The following is a 19,016-nucleotide window of genomic DNA, read 5'->3' on the forward strand; positions in this document are numbered from 1 at the left end:
ATTTATTTATTCATACACTTTAAGAAGTGCTGTATGCTGATTGAACAGCAGTGATATGCTGTGTATCAGACATACAAGACAGAGACATGTTTAACTGTTGTCTCTTTTCGATCTGGGTGCAGCTGTCTGTCTGTCTGTCTGTCTGTCTGTCTGTCTGTCTGTCAGTGTTTAACTGGAGTATGCAAACTTCCTCTGTGTGTCACAAACCCAATTTGCAATACAGTGATGACTGTATTTCACTAACCACAGTAAGCTTTTGTTCGCTGTTCTCAGCTCTCTGGGGAGAAAAGTTGCTTTTCATGATATTTCCTCCTGCGTGTCCAGAGCCTCAGGTGGAACTCAACTAGGTGTCATCTGATAGTTTCCCATGGCAAACCTTTGTGCCACTTTTCAGTATCTTTTATGTACATAAATGTAGGATTTTCAGTCTGTGACAGAGTTTCTGCTGTCCTTGTTCAGGACAGCCGGCAAGCCTTTTTGTTGAGCTGTAAATCAGGCGCACCTCATAGTGAGGGAGTAGAATGTAGTGCACGGGCTGAGGAGTTGGATGTGTCCTGGGTGGAGGATGGGCCTGAGACATAGGCAGCTGTCAGTCTCTTGTTCAGATTAGAGCATCCACCAGTAACCGATGCAGAGTGGTGTGCTGAATTCTGCATGAGTGGCAGAGCTTGGATGGGACATGCAGGCAGACCAGCCAGGAGTTCCATGCATTAGTCCAGGGGTGATTTGACAAAAGTCTGGATCAGAAGCTGCATTTCCTCCTGGGTGAGGAAGGGACATATCCTCCTGATGTTACTGAGAATGAACCTGCAGGAACGAGTTGTCGCCACAATGCTGGCAGTGAAGGACAGCTGGTCATGTAGTGTCACACACAGGTTTCTGCTGCTTCCATCCTGCTGAATCTTTCAGCTGCAGGGGTGCAAAATACTAAAGGTATAAGTACATTGTAATTGTTAAGCCACAGAAAAGTACAAGCCCTAGTAGAATGAGCCTGACTGGCCTACACACATAAAACATATAGACTCTTTTACATTGCAATGCCCTGGACTCCAAAACAGGATGCACACCAACTGGCTGCCTGCAGACAGGAAGTGGATTGTTTAGAAATGACCTCGCCTCATAGTTACCACCATAACTCTCTGCCCATCCCCATGAACCCTGAAATGATGAAAAAAGATCTAACTATGAACAAAGCTGCTCTGTAGTCTCTGAGAAGTTGACACTGTTGCAATGATAGGGTTATGTCTTGAACAGTTAGGTTCCTATGACCAGTTTAAAGTGGCATTCATTTCCATTGAAGAGCTATCAGATAGTAGTAGTTTGTCAGATAAATATAACCTCACCATGATGGAACTCTGGCAAAACACCAACTTTAAAAACTGACATTCCCACATGTGGAGACTCCCCTCCCTTCTTCCTTCTTCTTTGCTTTATTTTTACCATCTAATGCAGCTGTTTCCCAGTGCGCCTGCAGAGTACACTGCTGGGAGACTGGGGTGATGGATGGACACTGACAGGGAGTTCCACTCCCATAAAAGAAACACCAGGACTGGCCCAAGAGCCGGATGAACCACTTAGTGCTTATGGAGAGCACATGAAACTACAAGTATGTGAAAAATCTTTTTATCAGCAGTACATCTGGATTCCCCCCTGGTATTAATATTGTGGACTAATTAACAATTATTGAGACAAATTAATAAGTAGAATGTGCTTTGCACACACCGTGTTAATAAAGTGTAATATATATATATATATATATATATATATATATATATAATATATATCAGTTGTATATGCAGTTGTCTGTGGAAATGAATGATCATTGTACTGTGTGATGATATCAGCATGTGTAGTGAGAAAAGCAAGAGGCCCAGACAGCTTCCTTACGCAACACCAAAACAAAAGCCAGATTTCTGTGATACATGATTACCAGGACTAATGTAAACACTCCTCCCTGTGATGTATTGAACCTTTTGATCGTGATAAGAACACATTCATACACTGACTCAGTTCTCAGCACACTGTAAAACAGGCGTTCTCAATTCTTTTAAAGCCAGAGACCATTCAGGAGATATAGCAGGGACCCCTCATGTACATCCTAGAATAATTTAAAGTGGCCTATTGTTTGACATGTTTTAGTTATGTAACGAACAACACAAGAGAAATGTAAGTGGAAGATATTAGACATGTATTACAAATATTTTCACCATCTCAACACATGTTTGGAGTGAAGATTCTGAAGGTTATAAAGACTGTACTTAAGTTTCTCGTACTTTAGTTCGACAGATTTTTTAAATGGTTTTTAAACTCATAACTAAAAACTCATAACTAAAAACTCAAATTTCCACGTAGAAGGCCTTCTGATAAATACACTTTATATATTTGGAAAACATAACAGTGATGGTAAATAGTAAATGGACTGTATATGCTGTATAAAGTCAAACTATCAATGTTTGGTATGAAATCTATAAATCGTTTTTCAGGTTGTGAACAGGGTGTTTATCTGTGAGTGTGTTTTCAGAGGCGGCATTATATTCCCAGCTGCTGTGTGTGTGTCAGCCACGCATTATAAATAGACCTGGGTCTAAACTGGAAAAGTCCCTCCAGCTGAGGGGGAATCATGACAGGGGGGAAACTTTTCCTGACAGACTCACAGGTAATTTCTGTTTTGTATTCAGTCCTTGATAATATCCATAAACACACACAGCCTCATGAGAACTATATAATCACTATTTGTCTCGTCTGAGGGTTGTTTGTGTAGACTGGCCTGCAACAGGTCCACGTTACAGTCCTCTTTGTGTTAGACAAGTCATCTGCAGCAGTCTGATTCAGGCTTGGACGAGTTGTTAAGTTATTATTCACTCATAAATCATTAACATATTCAAGCAAATAACGTCTGTATACACAGCAACCAAGGCCTAAAATCTATGGACAGTGAAGTTGGAGGCGCTGAGCTGTTCGCCCTATTGAACATTATGGTATTTTATCTGCAGGCTGTTATTTCTTTTTATATTTATCAGATTTAATATTTGCTTTGATGACTTTAACTAAAGCATCACATATCAACAGCATCCCACCCTGAAATATGAAGTCATTGTAGGTGTGACTGCTTGTGTATTGCCTAAGGACCATCTCGGCTTGTCAAGCCAGCCACAATAAACTCTAGTCAAACAGGAAGTATTGACTCAAGGCGACAAACCCAAAAGTTCAATAAAAAGCTCATTCATCATCAGGCACATCCCACTGCTCATGTGTAGAGTAACACAATGGATATTACATATGCACATTCAAGTATTTAGATTAAATCTAGTTAATAAGATTCAGAATATTGTACATAGAAATATATAGCTTATATACATTTTAGTCAATAACTAATGTTTTTTTTTTGTTTTGTGTATGTGTTAATAGATGCTGTATGTTATATTTTTCATATTTGGTTATATATTTTTTATTTATTTGTCGATGTTTCGTAGATAACAGTGTTTTGTAGTCACACGTTGGATGTTTGGCATGGCATGAAATAGAAAAAGTAACGAATATTTTTAGAAGCTTCTTCCAGTGTTGTGTCTCCTCTGCAATAAAATGTCTGATATGACCTGGAAACAAACTGAACCCTGATATTTTGCTATCCGGCCCCACCCCTGACGACCTGCGTTCAACGAGGCTTTTATTTTGAAAGTTATACTCTTCGGTGTTCCGGTTCATGTGATTCAGCTTGACGCCAGCTCTAACTTGAGGCGTGTGTTTGTTTTGTAGTCTGTCCGTGGAGTGGATGCCGGTGAGGAGTGGGGTCACACACACACACTGCCGGAGAGGAGCTGTCCCTGAAACAGGTGGCGTTTCTCCGTCCCAGCTGAGGGACCCGGCGGCGGCTGGGTGACGGTTTACCGCGACTGGGAGAGAATTCTTATCTGACAAGCCCGGCCATGACTTCGGTTTGGAAGCGGCTCCAGCGGGTCGGAAAGAAGGCGTCCAAGTTCCAGTTCGCTGCGTCGTTTCAGGAGCTGATGATAGAATGTACAGAGAAATGGTATGTACATGTTATAACACTCATAACTCACATACAGTGAGTGTATGTCGTGTTTTATTTGACATAACCGTTAAACTTTAACGGTTATGTCAAATAATCTTTAACGGTTAAAGTGGCTGACAGCCGTGTTACCGTGTGTGAAGAAGAAAGTGATGCCAAACATAAAAATATCAACATTTTAATCTTCGTCATTACCGCCACAGAACAGAATGACCTCTGAGGGGTTAAACCTCATACAAAACACTGTTTTTATGTCAATAGAACAGAGTTATTATTAATTAATGTCTTATTATATCAATATTACTACACACACGCACGCGCGCGCACTCAGGGGGCGGAAGCTGTTTGTAAAAGTCTAAAATGTCGTTTGTCTCTGTTCAGGTAGTACGAGCTGCTGTCAGTGAACATGTCAGTCTGTGAGCTGCAGAGAAGGTTTATTCTTCTGCTCTGAACAGCACGCTGAATTATTATCATCAAAATATGGTGACGCTCTGTCCCAGCGCTTCCGCCTCTGTTTTTAGATTGAGCCATGTCGCTGTCACCACGTGCTGTGTGTAGCATCCTGTAAAGTAGGACAGTGATAATCTCTGTCAGGATCAGGTGGAGGGGAGAGGATGTGGTCAGGCACACCATCAGCACCATGCAGGGCTCTGTATCCATGACTCCCCCACCCACCAGTCACATTTATGATTAGTCACCACAACAGGGTCCAGTTGTTACGGGGTCCTGGGCAAAACCTTCTACTGGACCCAGAATTTATCACATTTTCTTCCCTTTTTTATTCTACTTTTGTACTTTTTTATGTATGCAGCTAAAACAGTGAATATAAAATAAAGTTAAGGTAATTATGTAAGCTATGTAAGATATGCAGAGCACCATATAGCGACTTTCCCAGCAGGTTTTAGCCACTGTTCGTTAATATTGGTTGTGGCAATGCTGGGCTAGGCTGGCATCATGTGGCACATCTCCACTTCCTCCCACTATACAAAAGTAAAACCAAAATTTCCATTTTCCTTTTTGCACTGCTGACGTCACTCGGAGCATAATCCTGCTCACATCCAGCTGACTCAACAGCGAGCACCCACGAACTTTCCTCTTTGCCACTGGTTTTCTAATCACTGAAGAGTAGTTGTATCTTTAATTAGACTGCTTGTTGTCTTAGCTAGGTAATAATTATAACTGACTGATTCCTCAGGGCAGTTTAAACGCTTTATTAGTTTAAAACAGACAATCAACATTATGGAAAGTTCAAGTTAAACTACATCTCCTGTCGGAGTCTATACTGTAACAGCTACGTACAGTGACTAATTCTCTCAGAGCAGCTGTCAGTTATGGAGTGAAACCTTCTTTTTATAGCATCGAATAACCAATATAATCAAACTTATCAGAAAAATCAAAACTTGAACAAACATCTGTATGAGTCTGGCCCATGTTTCATGTAATCCTCTGTGTTGTGTTAATGGCTCGGTCCAGTTCTGTCAAGCACAGAGCTCTAGTGGTTGTTCTGCACGTAATGACTGTGCAAGTAAACACGAAGAAGTTTAGTTTAGTTTAGTTTAGTTTAGTTTAGTTTAGTTTAGTTAAGCTAAGGTTAGTTTAGTTTACTTAGTTTAGTGAGTTCAGTTAGTTTAGGTAAGTTAAGGTTAGTTTAGTTTAGTTAGTTCAGTTAGTTTAGTTAGTTAAGTTAAGGTTAGTTTAGTTAGTTTAGTTAAGTTAAGGTTAGTTTAGTTAGTTTAGTTCAGTTAAGTTTACTTAGTTTGGTTAGTTCAGTTAGTTAAGTTTAGTTTAGTTAAGTAAAGGTTCGGTTAGTTTAGTTTACTTAGTTTAGTTTAGTTAGTTCAGTTAGTTTACTTAGTTCAGTTAATTTCTTTAGTTAAGTTAAGTTTAGTTTAGTTTACTTAATTTAGTTTAGTTAGTTCAGTTAGTTTCTTTATTTAAGTTAAGTTTAGTTTACTTAGTTTAGTTTAGTTAGTTCAGTTAGTTTCTTTAGTTTAGTTTAGTTTTAGCCCTGTTCTAAGAAACATGTTTTAGGGATGGGTACCGAATTCGGTACTTTTATTGGTACCTATTGTTTCTCACTGAAGTACCAAGTATCGATTCACGTAAAGTCAACCGGTACCACATTTCTGTACCTGAACGCACCTTCACGTCGCGTCTCGCATGTGTCAGTTAGAGCAGAGGTTGCGGCGACGGCAGTGGACGCAGAAGTTTAAGTTCTCTTGGAGTTACTTGATGTTATTGAGAAATAAATAATAATAAATGAAAAATTCAGAAGTTCTGACAATTTTTTTTCTATACACAATAACTTTAATTACCACTCATATACGCAAAAAAGTACCGAAAATATGTACCGATATATACCAGTACCGAGTATCGGTACCGTATCGGTTAAAACGTGAAAGGTACCCATCCCTACATTTGACAGATAAGATCTATGTTCAAAATTAGTCTGGATTTCAGCCTCTGAAGGAATCACTGAATATGTATCACTTTGTCATCTTCAGCATGTCCACAGTCAGATTAAACAGCAGGATCCTGATGATAAACTGTAGGGTTTGGAGCAAAATGTCTCCACCCTAATGTATAGATTTAGGCGGAGTAGAAAAAAACAATGCTAGTTGTGAGTGTGAGTGTGAGTGTTACTCTGACTGCTTCAGTCCTGGCACTGCGGCAGTTCTTTTAATTCCATTATCATTACTCATGGTGTAGCCAGCATGTGCTTCCAATCCTCCAGCCCTAGCTTGTATAGTAGCCTGCCTTCCTGTCACTCCGCTCTGCACTTTCCAAGACGTATCATACACAGCAACCAGTATCAACACGATTCTGTCACTGCTGGATTCTGTCATAGCCACAGAGTACGAGAACTGATGCAATACTCCCCTTTAGCACACAACAATGTATGATATTACCATCGACAATATAAAGAATAGACGTTGTATACGTGACGTCACCCACAGGTTTCTGAAGAGCAGTTTAGAAGCTCAAAATCTGTGGCACTGGCTGCCACCATGTTGGCTGTCCTGCTTCTTTCACCTCCCAGCTAATCTAAAAATGGCAAAGACATGGATGATGCAGGCGAATGAAGCCTGAGTGCTCCAACAAGCCATCTGTAACGACACCCACCTGTCAATCAAAGCGTCCATGCTCTTAATCCTGCATAACTTTAAGCCTTAATATAATCTGAACAGGTGAGCTTTATATAAATTCACCCTCAGTACGGTTGTCATGAACAGGGAAATTAGCTATAGGGACCAAAACAGTTTTTTGTACCACGCAGTTTTTGTCACTTCTGCATTGGCTGCCTCTTGGATATTATACATGAAATGTATAGGGAAGTGAGACTGGACAGTAAAGATAAAATTTTTTAATAGGGTAACTGAACACTGAAATGTTAGCAATGGCAAAAATGTCCAAGAGGAAAGAAAATATACAACTGCAATAGAATTTTCATTGTTGTCATGTTTTTTATCAATCGATGAGTTTTTTCGTCCATAAAATGTCAAATGTCTTGTTTTGTTCAAACCCAAAGATATTCAGTTTACTGTCATAGAGGACTGGAGAAAACAGAACATACTCACATTTAAGATCAATTTTATTTCAAATCAATTTTATTTGTATAGCCCAAAGTCACAAAGTACATTTGCCTCAGAGGGCTTTACAATCTGTACAGGGAGTGACACCCTCTGTCCTTAGACCCTCGGTTCGAGTGAGGAAAAACTTGCCCACAAAAAACCTTTAACAGGGAAAAAATGTGGAAGAAACCTCAGGAAGAGCCACAGAGGAGGGATCCCTCTCCCAGGACGGACAGATGTGCAATGGATGTCACGTGTACAGGACAAATTAACACAAACATATTGTACAATTACAATGACTGACAAAATGACAATGAATCACAATGAATGATAATGATTACAGTAACAGATATGGTAGTAATAATGACAGTAATAATATATGTAGTGGGCGTCGTGCAGGATCACAGCAGCAGCCACGATCCACGAGAACCTGCTGGACGACAGAGCACAGAAACTCCGGGGAAGTTTGGTTAGTAACATGCATTAATGAGACATGTCCACAGATGGAGAGAGATAGAGAGATAGAGAGAGGGAGAGGGAGAGAGAGAGAGAGAGAGAGAGAGAGAGAGGGTTTTCGGTAAGGGAGATGTGTGCATCTTCAACCAATACCGTGCCTAGCTAGGCATAACCCTGGGTGGGGGGTGGAGTCCCCCGGCAGTCTAATCCTATGGCAGCATAACTAAGGGATGACCTGAGCCAGCCCTAACTATAGGCTTTATCAAAAAGGAAAGTCTTAAGTCTATTCTTAAAAGTGTTGACCGTGTCTGCCTCCCGAACCCAGAAAGGTAGTTTGTTCCACAGAAGAGGAGCCTGATAGCTGAAAGCTCTGGCTCCCAATCTACTTTTGGAAACTATAGGAACCACAAGGAACCCAGCGTCCTGAGAGCGCAGTGTTCTAGAGGGGTAGTAAGGTATTATGAGCTCTTTTAGATAAGATGGTGCCTGACCATGAAGAGCTTTGTAAGTAAGGAGAAGAATTTTAAATTCTATTCTAGATTTAATAGGTAGCCAATGCAAGGAAGCCAAAATGGGAGAGATGTGATCTCTGATCTTGGTTCCTGTCAGAACACGTGCAGCAGCATTATGAATTAACTGCAAAGTCCTAAGAGACTTATTAGAGCAGCCTGATAACAAAGAGTTACAATAGTCCAGCCTTGAAGTAACAAATGCGTGGACTAGTTTTTCTGCATCCGCCTGAGAGACAATGCGTCTGATTTTAGCGATGTCACGTAAGTGAAAGAATGCAGTCCTCGAAATTTGTTTTATGTGGACGTTAAAGGACAAATCCTGATCAAAAACAACTCCAAGATTCTTTAAGAGGCTGAAGTCAGAGAATACAGAGATTAGAAAATAATAAATATATTACAAAATAGTTGCTGATTAATTTAATAGTTGACAATTTATCGATTCATAGACTAGATCATTGCAGCTCTAAAAACCAAATGACATGTTAATTTAAATTATTTCATTGACATAGATTGATGATTAGTTAGATGTTGGATTTGCTATGGCAACTACACTATATTATGATTTATATATTAGGTCACAGTTTTGACTACTCTATTATAAATCTTAATTACTAAATTAAAAGAAGTGACTTCTCATAATTATTTGTGGAATTCTGATTTATAAAGTTCTCTCAGACGGAGTGGAAGCTTGCACACAAAGATATTTTTTGGCCAAACTGGCCAGCACGCTCTTCTGCGTCCACTGCAGTCGCCACGACCTCCGCTCTAACTGACATGATGTGAATCTGCGTTCACGTGAATCGATACTTGGTACTTCGGGGGGAATTCAGTAGGTACCAATCAAGTACAGAATTCGGTACCCGTCCCTACACAATAGATTAAAAAATTTGTCAAGAAAACGTCATCAAAAATGTTGATTCATGTTCTGGATTGTGAGGAAAAAGGAAAATATTATCATTATATTTATATCTTCTTCTATTATTATATATAATCAGATTTTTTTAAGCCTTCAGTTATGGATATCACCTCAAACCTGGATCAGTCGAGTTATCCTCACTACCTCATAACGTTTCATAATCTTGACTTCATAAGTCTAAAGTTTGATTTACTGTCTTACAGTTATTCTTTGGTGCTTCATCTTAATGTTCGCTGAATTTTGATTTATTTATCAGTTCTTTTTCTTGTCTCGACACAAATCACCTCCCATAATTCTTCACTGACTGGGCTGAATGAAAATGACTCCACCGGTCACATGATGTCTGAGGGTTTAATGACAGGTCCAGACATTGAGGAGCGTTTGTCTGTGAGCCTGTTTGCTCAGTGTTTAGATTCAGATGTTTACAGTGATCTCAGAACCACAGTAGCTCCTTCATTTCTCTGGCAGTGTAAACCAGAGGCAGCTCCTCGTCGGGCTGTGTCTGTACATGTTCACACACTTGATATAACATCACGTGATGCTCTGAGAGCATACACAGTGAGCTGAGTCAGTCTGAAAACAGATATCATGTGTGCCATTTCAATAGAGTGGATGGTTTATATGCATCATGTGTCATCTGTGGTGAAAATGAATCTTATAAATGTCGCAGGAAAACATTTCGACAACTGACCATTAAACTCTCTGACAACATTAAAGTAATAAAGTAGTTTGACTACATCTACACTGACTGTGAAGGATTACATCATCATTTTGTTGCTGATCATGCAAAATCAATTGAAAACACTGATGTGAGTGTGTGAGGGCTTTAAGTTTAGCAAGAAATAAAAGTGCTACCTCCACAGTGCACTATAGTCTGAGGCGGCACAGGATGCAGTGACGAGCCCCTGCAGAAGTGTCGGGGAGGGAGCTTGTTTTAGTGGAATTTTTGCACTATTTTTGAACCCTGGCATCAAAATGGCTGATAGGAGAGTTAACAGCTGCCGGCTTGTTTACGTTCATACTGTCAGCATCCAGGTTAGGGTTAGGGTACTCAGCGTGTCTGTTGCTGGCTTGGAGGTTGTTGCTGTTTCCCGTAGTGAAGGGGATTTTAAAAACATGCAAACAGCAGAAACTGAAAACTGAAATCGACAGCCAATGGTAGCCTGTTTCCTGTGAGCCACACTAACTCATAGGTGTTCTACGGGTGACATTACAGGCACAGTATGCAGCGTTTCCTACGGTCCATGACAAGAATGTGTAAAATGTGGATCAGCTAGATGGGCCGTCTCCCTGAACTGATTAGCACACACCACCTACACTCGAGTATCAGAGAGTTTAGAAATGTATGATCAACAGCTTCCCTCAGACCATCCAGCATTCCCTCATATGGTAAAGCTCCAGCACCTCAGGATTCAAAGTGATGAAAACAAACATGTCTGTCATTTGGTCGCATGTGAAAGACACTGTCTCGAGAAGCTGTTTTTTGTGATTAACTTTACAGACACTGTCGTACATTTGTAGGTCAACCTGTTGTGACAGTGCAGGATCATGTCTGACGGATAGTGCAGCAGGTGTCGGATTGCTATTAAGCCTCGGTGAAGTTCAGCGAGGCAGACGTCTATTTATGTTCTCTCTCTTTCACTCTCACTCTCACAACCGTTCTCACCAATGCACACATCAGTTACAATGCAGCATGAGAAAGAAGCCTCCACACACACACACACTCACACACACACACACACACACACACACACACACACACACACACACATATTGTCCCCACTCTATAAAGGCCAATACTGATTCAGTATGTTTGGACGGAAGCCAGTAGTTTTGCATTTCATTTACATATTTTATTTATAATTCTGCTTTATTACAACTCACTTTTTGCTAGTTTTGTCTATCAGTTATAATAAGATTGTGCTTACCAAAGTAATCTCTAAGATTTTAGAGCATGGCAACATCGCTACTGCGACATCTGCTGTGTCATGAAAAATTGACAGGTTGGAAACAAACCAACAGACAGTTTGGGTAGGAGCTGGAATGTGATGTGTCATGTTGTCTGACCTCCTCTGAGATGTTAAAGGTCCAGTGTGTAACCTTTCGGATGATCTATTGGCAGAAATGGAATATAATTGTCATGTTTTTTTTAGTGTATGAAAATAAGAATTGGTGTGTTTTTGTTTCCCCCAGAATGAGACACTGTATCTACAGACACCACAGATCTTCTTCCATCATGTTTCTATGGTAACCCAGAACGGACAACTAAACTAGAGAGGCCTTAAGCATTTTTCATGTGTTCCCTGGCCACTATAGTTTCTCCTTTATGCTAGCAAGAAGAGGGTGAAACAAGCAATTGGTTGCTTGCTAGATGTCACTAAATCCCACACAGTGGATCTTTAAGTTTTGATAGCTCTTCTTAATGGCCACACTTGAATGCTGGGTAAAAAGGCTGTCATCATCTGATCTTGTTCACATGCTTTTTTTTTTCTTTTTTTTTCACTTTGGCACATTTTGTTTTAATCAATAAGCCAACTTTTACACCTCAGCCAGGTGTAAAAAACATATTTTAAGAATAAAGAGAGAGATGTAACAAACACAGACAACAGGGCACTTGTTCAAACAGTCTCTGCTGACAGATATTTACAGTGTTGCACAGTGTTTGCACACACTAAAAGTGAAGTAATTAAGTTGAAACTCTTCCTCCTTTCTCCCCTCAGCACACCTGGGTGGACTGTATAAAGTGGGCGTGGTTTCAGGATTGTACAGTTTGCTTTGGTTTTCTCATGCAAATGTGTTAGGCTGACCTGGGCCTTTGTTTACTAATGGTCTCATATTTCCTGTCCTGTCTGACTTGAAGCTCCTGTTGACAAATCTCAAACAGTTTAACATGTAGTCAACCTGTATGATTGCTGTTATCAGACAGTGTTTAGGGGCCTGTAGCATATACATCCTAACATTAGCCATCATTACAGAGAAGATCGGTCAAGCATTAACGCCCACGGCTGTGAAATGACGCCAACTTTCTCTCCTTTCCTGTCATTCCGATGGCTGTGAGCATTCTCCAAAATGACTGGGCAGGGAATCCTCTACAGCCAGCCTCGACCGGGAACAGCCATGCCTGCCATCCTTTCCCCCTACAGTCATGGAGAAGGTCTTGGTATTTGGCCCTCTTCCTTTCAAAGGCCTGTTCACACCCATAGGACTGTAAGTTCTATGAGGATGATCTTTTTTGCTTCTTCAAACCACAGTACCACATCCGGCCTCAGGGTTGTCTGGACAATCTGGGGGACCTGCAGCCTTCCCCCCAAGTCAACCTTCATTTCCCATGTTTGGGCTACGTGTAGCAGACTGGTTCTTCTTGTTGCTGTGGTTGGTGGCTCTTCCCCCTCCCTTACAAACTGGACTGATATTGTTTTCCGAAGAGGTTGGTGTTTCCTTCCTCTCCTGCTCTAAGTCATGAGCACCTTGTCATGGCTCCACCTGTACCTTCCTTGGGTGAGTGCTGTTTTACACCAGGACAAGATGTGTGCCATGATGCCCCTCTCCTCACAAAGCTTGCACAATGGGTCCTCACTTATGCCCCACTTATGCAAACTTATGGAAGTTTGACTTTTTGTCCTGGGAGTCTTTGAATTCCTCAAACACGGATGACAGAAGAAGTTGGAGCTGCCCTGATCTTATGTAGAGGCCTACTGCAGTGAAGCTTGGAGGGATTCCCAACCACTTTCGGAGGTTCAAATGATATTAAGGCTTAAAGTTATGCAGAATTAAGAGTGTGGACACTTTGATTGACAGGTGGGTGATGTTGTTTGAACACGCAGGCATCATTCGGCCATGCAATTGACGCGATCCTTCAGTGACAACGTAGGAGGACTGTGAGATGTGGTTGAGTGCTTTGCAGGAGAAGTGGAGTAAGGTCAAGAATGAACGTTCACAGTGAGTTATGACAAAGGTATCTAGATATGACTCCTGATAATGAGTCCTCTCAACCAATCACAGAGTGAAGTGTTCTGTGCTCTTGGTTCAAATACAAATAACAGTGACCTCCTGCCTGCAGACCACATACAGAAAACTGCAACTCCCCTTCAGCATCACTCTCACACACTGTTTACAGTCTGTGATCACTGTGTTTTTTACCTAAGCAGATACCTGACATCACTTCCTGTTTCAGTGCTGGGAAATATCATTGAGTGTAAACATCATGTGACTCACACTGTTTTCACAGCACATGTTGCATTGTTATTATCATTTCATTATTATGTTTATGCATCAAGTGTGTTCACTCAACAAGCTGCTACTCTAAAGTCTCATGGGGTAATGTGAGATTTCAGCCTCTGAAATACACACACGCACACACACACAGATACAGGCATTCTTACTCACACAGTCACAAGATTTTCATTTTCTCCTGGTCGAACTCTTCACCTCAGGGTTTTGAGAGCACACAGCTTGTGGCTTTGTGTGTGTGTGTGTGTGTGTGTCTGTGTGTGCTATGTGGTTTTTGGCTTGTTTTTGACAAGCCATCTGCAGCTCTTCCTCAGACCCCGGTATAAGATTTGTGGAATTAAATTAGGAGATAATTTCCTGATTGCTGCGGCCATTACAGCCTGATGCAGCCATAAAACAATAGTAAGAGAACACAAAACAGGAAGACTCAATATGGTAAATCTGATTGCAGTTGTTGGCTCAAGGGACCATGAATAATATTAATTTACTCAACTACAAATACAAAGTATTTGCCTCAAAGATACTCAGAGTACTAGTTACTTTCAAACCACTTATGCAGGCAATCAATCAAAAAGTAGACCCATGTATAGTGAGTGATGATAAGTGATAAATGTATGAATGAATCAAACTAATTTGTTAATAATGTGATGTAATTAGTCTAAATGACACTGCAAACAACTAGACGAGGAGCTCGTCTCTGTTTCTCCAAACTCCTGCTGTTCTGGTCATCGTGGTCACCTCTCCAAACCTGCGCTGCTGCTGCTGCTGCTGTGTGTTTTGTTCATTGCAGCAGTGTGTTTCCTTTAAAGGTACAGATAGAAAAGGATGAAACCAAATTGTTGTGTTGCCTGAACCTAAATAAACTAAAATAATGAGTCAACTAAGTCTGAAAGTAAAACAAAAATCATCACTGACTTTTGGTTTCACACAGAACATGAACCACAGTCTCCTGGGAAAGTCGTTTCATGTGTAAGCGTGCAAATGACAATAATTAAACCATGAAACTAAACTAAACAATACCTTGGTAATATTGTAATTGTGAGCAGTGTTAGCATGCTGGCAATAGCCTTTAGCTCCGATCCTGTGCAGCCAAGTGCAGCAAGACACAGCTGCGGGCGTGGCTGTAACGTATGTCCAAGATCACTCACTAATATTTGCCTCCTCGTGCACCAAATTCTTTATTCATTACTTTGAGTGTCCAACTTCTCACTGTGAGATCTACAAAGAGTAAAAACAAGTCATATTCACAGCATGTACTCAGAACAACCTGTGTCATATCTACTTGTGTGTGTGGCGTGTCTGTATGTTATCGATCATGGTGTGTGTGTATCGTGTGTGTATGGGCTCGATCGAAGCACTAAAACATTATCTATGCTCTGGTGTGATTGCAGGCAGCCAGACAAACTGAGAGTGGTGTGGATCAGGAGAGACAGACGTCACAGCACGAAGGTACTAATCAAAGAAGAATGATGTGTGATTCATTCAGAAGTTAAAGTGTGCTCTGCAAAGAGAAGAATACAGTCTGGACAAAGTCATTCTGAGGTTGGAAATGTTGTTTGTTTCCTGTCAGCTCCACAGCTGGCATCCGGGGATTAAAAACCCCTACAGAGGCCTGGTGATTTGGCAGGTTCCAGAGAGCTTAGACATCACTGTCACACTCTTCAAGGTATGAAGTCTACATGGTTGATAAATGATTACAGATGATTACAGATGGTAAATGTTTAATTCAGTTATTAATCTAGATGGGCAGTGGCTAAAAACATGGAGCATTTCTTTTTCACCAACAGGAACCGACTGCAGAGGAGTTTGAAGACAAGGACTGGACGTTTGTCATTGAAAATGTGAGCTTGCTGTTAGCTTCAGTTGTGATTTTATTGAATTTACTTTGAATTAAACTCAGATGGATAATATATTCTCAGGAAGGACATTGTCTGTGTTCATTTTTGACTTTCTTGTATGTTGGTTTGATTTATTAGGAGACAAAAGGCCGTAGGAAGGTGTTGGCATCGGCTGATGTCAATATGAAGAAGTTTGCCAGTGCCACGCCGGCCCAGTATGACGTAACACTTAAGCTGAAACCACTGTCTGTCAAAGTGGTGGAAGCCACGCTGAAACTGAACTTGTCTTGTGTCTTTCTCAAAGAGGGAAAGGCCACGTAAGTTATTAACACGTCATCATTTACTCCTGAAAGCTGTTTAGATGTATGTCAGGATTTAAAGGTGTATTTGAAACAAGACCAACACTAATATTTTTGGATTTGTCCACAGAGATGAGGACATGCAGAGTCTGGCCAGTCTAATGAGCATGAAACAGAGCGACATTGGAAATCTGGATGACTTTAATGATAGTGACGATGAAGCTGGTGAGGAGAGGAGGGCCAGCTTTGGACAAGCTGCTCATGTTACTGGTAAGATATGGTAACACTTGAGATTAACTAGGATGATTAAATGAACATGCAGTGACAGTCTCAGAAGAAATCTAAGCTGTTAGTTGAAAGTAATGGCTGGCACACATATTTAGTGTGGTTATAAGTAATCTGAAATGATGGGATTTAAGACAATCACATGCATTATTACCTAATCTTGTAATACTGTTGAATATGAGTAAAGGTTTAACAGAACAATGACTGAAATTGACACAACCTGATGAATCTGAACTACAGAAACTCAGTCCACGTGTTACAGAGTGGAGTTTCTTCCCACACTAATGATCTGATGACGACACAAATCTGACCAATCTAAATGTAATTTCGTTGCCACGGCAGCCACACCTGATATAATCTGACATTTGTCTTTTTAACCGTTGAAGGTGGCGGTCAGTGGAAGAGGAAGTTGTTGGCTGTATGTTTTGTACTCAGCTCTTTGTTAATGAGAAAGAGAGAGTTAGAGTGAAGCTTTGGATTCTGTATTTTGCCAACCCATGTGTTGGAATTTGTCACAAACACTGGTGCTGAAATAATGTTTCACATTCACACACACTCACATATAAAAGTCAAATGCACTGCAGGCTGTCATAACGGATCAGAGGATAGTTCCCCCTCAAACCTCAGCTCTGAATCAGCTGCGTGGAGAGTTCCCTCTCACCTTTTTATTTCTCTTTGAACTGTTTCTGTCACACTGCTTCTTCCTCTTTTGTTTCCTGTTTAAATCTCACTTCTCTTTTCACTTAATCCTCCTGCCTGCTGAGTCTTTTTTTCTTTCTATAACAGCCTCTGCCACCAGAGTACATGACCTGGCTTGGAGGCCTGCAGTAGAAACAGGCCCCACAGGTAACTGTCTGTCTGCACTGCTTTATTTCCTGTTTGGTCCTGATAGCTCCTCCCTCACAGCCTCGCCTCATTAGCCTTCATCATGTTGATTTGTATCGTTTACATTTTCTTACTAGTTATTCTCAATACTCTTATGTAGTTTTATTGTTTCAAACACACATTTCAGTATTATCACTGTTCTTATGAAAAGCTCCACTCCTCTAGGTGATTCCTCTTCCCCTTTTCACTTCCACTCCTCTATTCTTATCACCTATTATGTGTTTCCACAAATATGCTGCAAACCTCATTTCCACTTTCATCGATACTTCTTTATTCTGTATTTTACTGCTCATTTCCCCTGTCCTCTTATCCCTCTATTCTCTTTACCCTTCCCTTCATCTCATCTCTTATTTTTCCACCAGTAACCTCAGAGATGGACTGGAAAACATCCTCCGGTATTTCTTCCACCATCTCGGTCCCATCTTGTCTTCCTCTGCCCCCTGAACCCCCAGCCCCCTTTGTTCCCCCCACTTTACGCACGCAACCACCAAGCACTGTCCAGCAGGCTCGGCCCTCCCCCTACGCCTACACATTGCCAGCCTTTACACGTGCTCACCCACCTGCACTTCCCAAAATCTTCCAGCCCAAGCCCGGATCAGGTATCAGATATTCCTCACCCTGTATGCTGTCTTATTCTGTCAGATTATTCTCGTGAATTGTTTAATTCACTCTGAATGTTTGCCAGGAATAATTGATGCATTTGATAATGATTCCTGTCACAGCAGTTCCATATTCATATTTCAAAATCAAATATAGTACAGATTAAAGATTTTCAAACAATCTGAGACAGAACTGGCTGAGTCATAAAAACCAAGATTTTAACCTTGCATTGATTTGACAAATAAAGTATACTGAATGAGTGGAGTAAATACAGTCAGTTCTCAAACATTGGCTCATTTTTAACCTCAGCTGCAGAGAAAAGCATAACTTTATTTGGAACAGGCTTATTTGAGTGACAGGCTTCTATGTTCTGTCATATTTAATATTTCAGTGTTAGCAAACACAGAATGTGTTGATGTTGTTTGAGTAGTGAGTGGTGAGAAAATTGGAACAGTAATCCCCCCTCAAATCAATGTTATACAGCAATCTAAATGTATTTATTAATTGTTTGTTAGAACACATTATTTAAACACTGGCAATGTTAAATTAACTTGATTTATTAAGTGTTATTAACTGTCTTCATGTAAATGTTATATAAATGTTTTATATGTTTTATTTCATTGACAAACAAGAAATGAATTTAGTCACATGGAATCAGCCACACAAGATAAACCTCACGTTCCTATGTTCCAAGCTTAAATGTCAATCAGACTACATTAAATGTTAAGATTATTATTGACTTTAAAGCTAAAGATATAAACAGATCTTGTGTAGCTTAGAGTTGGATTAAACCAGAGGACTAGGATTAGCTTTGACCCGTCTTAAATCCAGTCTGACTGTAACAGTTGTGGATTTTTCAGTGTAACTTTTAAAGATGTCACCTCGGTTCTTGGAATGAAGAAAATAGACCGAGCCCCTGACCTCGAAACACATGATCTGGAGTTATATAATGTGGTATACATCTTTAATTAGTCTCAGGCACCTCCTGCTGTGTTGATAAGTCCAGCTGTAACTAGGGATTGAAGATCATGCCTCTGCCAAGGAATGAAGTGACTGCCCTCATTTTAAATCTCTGAACCTTCCCCAGGCCTACAATCATTTTCTTCATCAGTCTCCTTTTTAATATCTCCTGCCACATTTCTTAAATGAATTGTTCCATTTGCATAGCAACAGAAATGCTTCTTCGCTTTTCTCCATCCACATTCAGACCAGTGAAGTCAAGTTGAATAGACAGCTCTGGGTGACTCTGCACTGATACAGCTATGCTTTGCAAGGGAAAGCATCTTTACATTGTAGCTGTACAGCACAGCAATGATGAAAGATATGACGTCCTCTTAGCTTTAGCTGATCTTCACTTGAAGGCTGATACTGTAGATACAGTAACAGGCCACGG

At 40.6% G+C, this 19,016-nt stretch overlaps 1 protein-coding gene across 8 annotated transcripts in view; it reads left to right on the forward strand.

Annotated features, from left to right (window-relative positions):
- Positions 1–3,672: 3,672 nt before the first annotated feature.
- The window catches only part of ehbp1l1a (EH domain binding protein 1-like 1a), a 53,515-nt gene continuing 38,171 nt past the window's right edge, over positions 3,673–19,016 (forward strand). For 2 of the 8 annotated variants that reach the window (XM_027283877.1, XM_027283879.1), the window contains exons 1-8: positions 3,673–4,030; positions 15,108–15,165; positions 15,287–15,382; positions 15,504–15,557; positions 15,693–15,871; positions 15,984–16,123; positions 16,925–16,984; positions 17,386–17,622. In XM_027283877.1, the coding sequence (XP_027139678.1) occupies positions 3,927–4,030; positions 15,108–15,165; positions 15,287–15,382; positions 15,504–15,557; positions 15,693–15,871; positions 15,984–16,123; positions 16,925–16,984; positions 17,386–17,622 (928 nt within the window). In that variant the 5' untranslated portion in view covers positions 3,673–3,926. The remainder of the gene's footprint in view (positions 4,031–15,107; positions 15,166–15,286; positions 15,383–15,503; positions 15,558–15,692; positions 15,872–15,983; positions 16,124–16,924; positions 16,985–17,385; positions 17,623–19,016) is intronic. The other 6 variants (XM_027283878.1, XM_019273518.2, XM_019273519.2 and 3 more) reach the window with 6 other exon arrangements.

The sequence above is a fragment of the Larimichthys crocea genome, chromosome XI, assembly GCF_000972845.2.
Source record: "Larimichthys crocea isolate SSNF chromosome XI, L_crocea_2.0, whole genome shotgun sequence".
Lineage (NCBI taxonomy): Eukaryota > Metazoa > Chordata > Actinopteri > Sciaenidae > Larimichthys > Larimichthys crocea.